The 6,000-nt window shown below is 38.0% G+C and overlaps 1 protein-coding gene across 1 annotated transcript in view; it reads left to right on the forward strand.

Moving 5' to 3' along the window:
* The window catches only part of LOC128690634 (golgin subfamily A member 6-like protein 7), a 70,101-nt gene extending 64,469 nt beyond the window's left edge, over positions 1–5,632 (forward strand). Inside the window, exons 5-6 of the mRNA XM_070089608.1 lie at positions 3,429–3,531; positions 5,168–5,632. Coding sequence (XP_069945709.1) covers positions 3,429–3,531; positions 5,168–5,312 — 248 coding nt within the window. The 3' untranslated portion in view covers positions 5,313–5,632. The remainder of the gene's footprint in view (positions 1–3,428; positions 3,532–5,167) is intronic.
* Positions 5,633–6,000: the final 368 nt, after the last annotated feature.

The following is a 6,000-nucleotide window of genomic DNA, read 5'->3' on the forward strand; positions in this document are numbered from 1 at the left end:
GATCTTACAAAACTTTCCTAACCTTAATATAACAAGCGCAATTTAATTTAGCCTACTCTAGCTAAATATATTTTAGATAAGTTTGCAATAATTCAATAATAGACAAACACAATGAAATATATTTTCTTTGTTAGGTTCAGAATGATTTTTGCGACATTATTGCATACACAAATTTTCGCTTGCCTTATTCGGCAAGAAGTTTTACCTATCTATCTATCTATATATATATATATATATATATATATATATATATATATATATATATATATAGATATAGATATATATATATATATATATATATATATGTGGATTAAAGTAAAGGTTGGATGCGAGAAGTGGGTCATAATAAGCGTGTATGCACCTGGAGAAGAGAGGAATGCAGAGGAGAGAGAGAGATTTTGGGAGATGTTAAGTGAATGTATAGGAGCCTTTGAACCAAGTGAGAGAGTAATTGTGGTAGGGGACTTGAATGCTAAAGTAGGAGAAACTTTTAGAGAGGGTGTGGTAGGTAAGTTTGGGGTACCAGGTGTAAATGATAATGGGAGCCCTTTGATTGAACTTTGTATAGAAAGGGGTTTAGTTATAGGTAATACATTTTAAGAAAAAGAGGATAAATAAGTATACACGATATGATGTAGGGCGAAATGACAGTAGTTTGTTGGATTATGTATTGGTAGATAAAAGACTGTTGAGTAGACTTCAGGATGTACATGTTTATAGAGGGGCCACAGATATATCAGATCACTTTCTAGTTGTAGCTACACTGAGAGTAAAAGGTAGATGGGATACAAGGAGAATAGAAGCATCAGGGAAGAGAGAGGTGAAGGTTTATAAACTAAAAGAGGAGGCAGTTAGGGTAAGATATAAACAGCTATTGGAGGATAGATGGGCTAATGAGAGCATAGGCAATGGGGTCGAAGAGGTATGGGGTAGGTTTAAAAATGTAGTGTTAGAGTGTTCAGCAGAAGTTTGTGGTTACAGGAAAGTGGGTGCAGGAGGGAAGAGGAGCGATTGGTGGAATGATGATGTAAAGAGAGTAGTAAGGGAGAAAAAGTTAGCATATGAGAAGTTTTTACAAAGTAGAAGTGATGCAAGGAGGGAAGAGTATATGGAGAAAAAGAGAGAGGTTAAGAGAGTGGTGAAGCAATGTAAAAAGAGAGCAAATGAGAGAGTGGGTGAGATGTTATCAACAAATTTTATTGAAAATAAGAAAAAGTTTTGGAGTGAGATTAACAAGTTAAGAAAGCCTAGAGAACAAATTGATTTGTCAGTTAAAAATAGGAGAGGAGAGTTATTAAATGGAGAGTTAGAGGTATTGGGAAGATGGAAGGAATATTTTGAGGAATTGTTAAATGTTGATGAAGATAGGGAAGCTGTGATTTCGTGTATAGGGCAAGGAGGAATAACGTCTTGTAGGAGTGAGGAAGAGCCAGTTGTGAGTGTGGGGGAAGTTCGTGAGGCAGTAGGTAAAATGAAAGGGGGTAAGGCAGCCGGGATTGATGGGATAAAGATAGAAATGTTAAAAGCAGGTGGGGATATAGTTTTGGAGTGGTTGGTGCAATTATTTAATAAATGTATGGAAGAGGGTAAGGTACCTAGGGATTGGCAGAGAGCATGCATAGTTCCTTTGTATAAAGGCAAAGGGGATAAAAGAGAGTGCAAAAATTATAGGGGGATAAGTCTGTTGAGTGTACCTGGTAAAGTGTATGGTAGAGTTATAATTGAAAGAATTAAGAGTAAGACGGAGAATAGGATAGCAGATGAACAAGGAGGCTTTAGGAAAGGTAGGGGGTGTGTGGACCAGGTGTTTACAGTGAAACATATAAGTGAACAGTATTTAGATAAGGCTAAAGAGGTCTTTGTGGCATTTATGGATTTGGAAAAGGCGTATGACAGGGTGGATAGGGGGGCAATGTGGCAGATGTTGCAAGTGTATGGTGTAGGAGGTAGGTTACTGAAAGCAGTGAAGAGTTTTTACGAGGATAGTGAGGCTCAAGTTAGAGTATGTAGGAAAGAGGGAAATTTTTTCCCAGTAAAAGTAGGCCTTAGACAAGGATGTGTGATGTCACCGTGGTTGTTTAATATATTTATAGATGGGGTTGTAAGAGAAGTAAATGCGAGGGTCTTGGCAAGAGGCGTGGAGTTAAAAGATAAAGAATCACACACAAAGTGGGAGTTGTCACAGCTGCTCTTTGCTGATGACACTGTGCTCTTGGGAGATTCTGAAGAGAAGTTGCAGAGATTGGTGGATGAATTTGGTAGGGTGTGCAAAAGAAGAAAATTAAAGGTGAATACAGGAAAGAGTAAGGTTATGAGGATAACAAAAAGATTAGGTGATGAAAGATTGAATATCAGATTGGAGGGAGAGAGTATGGAGGAGGTGAACGTATTCAGATATTTGGGAGTGGACGTGTCAGCGGATGGGTCTATGAAAGATGAGGTGAATCATAGAATTGATGAGGGAAAAAGAGTGAGTGGTGCACTTAGGAGTCTGTGGAGACAAAGAACTTTGTCCTTGGAGGCAAAGAGGGGAATGTATGAGAGTATAGTTTTACCAACACTCTTATATGGGTGTGAAGCGTGGGTGATGAATGTTGCAGCGAGGAGAAGGCTGGAGGCAGTGGAGATGTCATGTCTGAGGGCAATGTGTGGTGTGAATATAATGCAGAGAATTCGTAGTTTGGAAGTTAGGAGGAGGTGCGGGATTACCAAAACTGTTGTCCAGAGGGCTGAGGAAGGGTTGTTGAGGTGGTTCGGACATGTAGAGAGAATGGAGCGAAACAGAATGACTTCAAGAGTGTATCAGTCTGTAGTGGAAGGAAGGCGGGGTAGGGGTCGGCCTAGGAAGGGTTGGAGGGAGGGGGTAAAGGAGGTTTTGTGTGCGAGGGGCTTGGACTTCCAGCAGGCATACGTGAGTGTGTTTGATAGGAGTGAATGGAGACAAATGGTTTTTAATACTTGACGTGCTGTTGGAGTGTGAGCAAAGTAACATTTATGAAGGGATTCAGGGAAACCGGCAGGCCGGACTTGAGTCCTGGAGATGGGAAGTACAGTGCCTGCACTCTGAAGGAGGGGTGTTAATGTTGCAGTTTAAAAACTGTAGTGTAAAGCACCCTTCTGGCAAGACAGTGATGGAGTGAATGATGGTGAAAGTTTTTCTTTTTCGGGCCACCCTGCCTTGGTGGGAATCGGCCGGTGTGATAATAAAAAAAAAAAAATAAAAAATATATATATATATATATATATATATATATATATATATATATATACATACACACACATATATATATATATATATATATATATATATATATATATATATATATATATATATATATATATATATATATATATATATATATATATGACACTCACACATACTAGACTTGGTTCTTAGGAGTAATATACATTTGAATTTGTTTAAACAGAGAGACTGGACTACATCTGGACTGGTGGGTTGAAGTCTGGCAGCGGCTTCAAGTGGGTAAATGGCGAGCCTTTCACTGTTACTGACTGGTCACACACTGGAGGGTAAGTTGTAAACTCTATAATCGATAGTGTACAACATGAGAGACAGACATAAGTCAGGATAGGCAATGAAAAAGACAAAGAAAATACAATGGATCACAGAATCCTCAAGTGGGAGACAGAGAGATTAAGTATTGAATACTGCATGGGGACTCGACTCGAACCTTGGTGGGTTGAGGCAGCAAAGTCACAGTCGGTGTTGCTGATATAACCAAGTGGCCCTGGTGCTAAGTGGCCCTGGTGCTCTTGTAAACTAATTCTGTAATAATGTTGGTAGAATTACCGACAATATGTAAAGTAAAAGGACACAAGTGCAACTAATGTGACATTTTATTGTGGCAACGTTTCGCTCTCCAGGAGCTTTGTCAAGCCGATACAAACAGTATATGGACACAGAGGGTGTATAAGGCTCAGAGTGAGGTGCAATACTAGTAGTAGTAGTGACAAAAGTTGTAGTAGTAGAATTACAATATGGTAGAGCAATTAATTCGTACACGAGTAAAGGATATAAATGCTATTACTTGGGTAACATAAAAATAGGTTGGACAAATATAGACTGGATAGAGAAGGCCTGTTTCAGGCTGAGATATCACCTCACACATGACGTTACACCTGACTCAGCACGCTGAGTATGGGAGTGAAGTTTAAATTTAGTCAGGCTACATGTTACCTGAACCTTACGAGTGATATGTCATACATAACTTAAATTTCTCACAAATTCTATTATAAATTAATCTAATTTATATAGCCCTGAACTAATATTCATATTAAAATCAGTACTAATTTTATGAATCTTGATTCGATTACATTTCTGTCAACCATGGACCTGCTTGTTACAACTTTCTTGGCCTTTTGAAAATTAATTGTGTGGTTTAAAATCTATCACATGAATAAACAGAGCAATAGACTTGTCCAGTTCTAATGCTATATTTATGTTGATCTAATTTCAGGTCAAAGCTTTTTCCGGTTTGATCATAATAGAGCTTATAGCAATTTTTTGCAGGGATTCTTATAGACACGGCCATCAGCATTTTGGGGGGAATTCTTAATCAAATGTTTTTATTTTCCTGTATCAAGATTTTTGAAAACAAGATTGTAGATGGCAGGATTTAATGAAATAACTTTGCACAAACCTGATGCTCTGGGGTATGGGAGTTACCGTCTAGTTTTGGCTAGGAGCTCATACTTTTCCAGGGTCTGGCTGTGTAGATAAAGTACAGCGTCTTTTAATGCAGAGTGAGCAGGTTCGAATCCTGCTGTGGACTGATATATAAATGTAATAAAGTTCAAAAAGATATAGTGTGTGTGTTACGACCTTCTGAAATACTTACAATATATTTTGACAATAAAACTAGCCGGATACTACAATTACAATTACATTTCTATAATTATAAAAAGTAGAATATTAAAAATATTAAAAAATATTATTGATACAAGGTGTATTTTTTATTTATAAAAATATAGTAGACTCAACTATGCATATACAAAAAATATTTATCCACAATGTAATATACAAACATCAACTTTGTTGCACAAATGCTTCTATCATTATGTGTGTTGGTATATCCACTAGGGAACACCCAACTTATCCCTTAAATTAATATCCAGAAATGGCATATATGTGTTGTGTTTGTTACAGACTCCGGCGACCTCAGCCCGACAACCGTGAGGATGGTCGGGAGAACTGCCTGGCCATCCTCAACAACTTTTATGGTGATGGCATCAAGTGGCACGACGTGGCCTGTCACCACGAGAAACCTGTCATCTGTGAACTTCGGGCTTAACTTTTCCCATCCTTCATTCTCTCACATCTCTTTAGTTTCCTTTCACCCTTCCTGTCATTTTTTCTCCTCCTCACTTACTCAAATAGGAAACAGAAGAGGATGCCAGCCCTCTTCAAGCATCAAGTGTTATTTTATTCACTAAATTAACTCCTACGTCTTCCCTGAAATGCCCCGAGTGTCAGTCAACCTTTAATTTATGCGTGAAAATGACGGTGTTAAACTTTGTACTCTTTGCTCCACTAAAACTTTTGTAAGCTGCACCATCATTTCCGCTCAGTAATGACAACCTTGCAAGGAAGAGCCCCTCATGGAAGGTTCCTTGATGTTGGTGAGGGGCTCTTGATTTAAGGAATTGGATCTGTGCTCCAGTTCCCCGAATTAAGCCTGAATGCCTTCCACATCCCCCCTCCCCTGGGCGCTGTATAATCCTACGGGTTTAGCGCTTCCCCCTTGATTATAATAATAATGCAAGGAAGAGCAAGAAAACTAAGAAATTTCTTATGTCTTGAAATCATATCCTTTGAGGTCTCAGAAATATTGGTAACTGATATTTCCCCATTTCAAAATTTTTTTCCTTCTACTGTTAATGCCAAATAATTGAAACAGCTTTTTTTATTAATATTATTTATTAAAATATATTTGTTTAAGCAACTTGCTACACTGGCAAGTTAAATACAAAATTTGTATT

Source organism: Cherax quadricarinatus, chromosome 29 (assembly GCF_038502225.1).
Source record: "Cherax quadricarinatus isolate ZL_2023a chromosome 29, ASM3850222v1, whole genome shotgun sequence".
Taxonomy (NCBI): Eukaryota; Metazoa; Arthropoda; class Malacostraca; order Decapoda; family Parastacidae; genus Cherax; species Cherax quadricarinatus.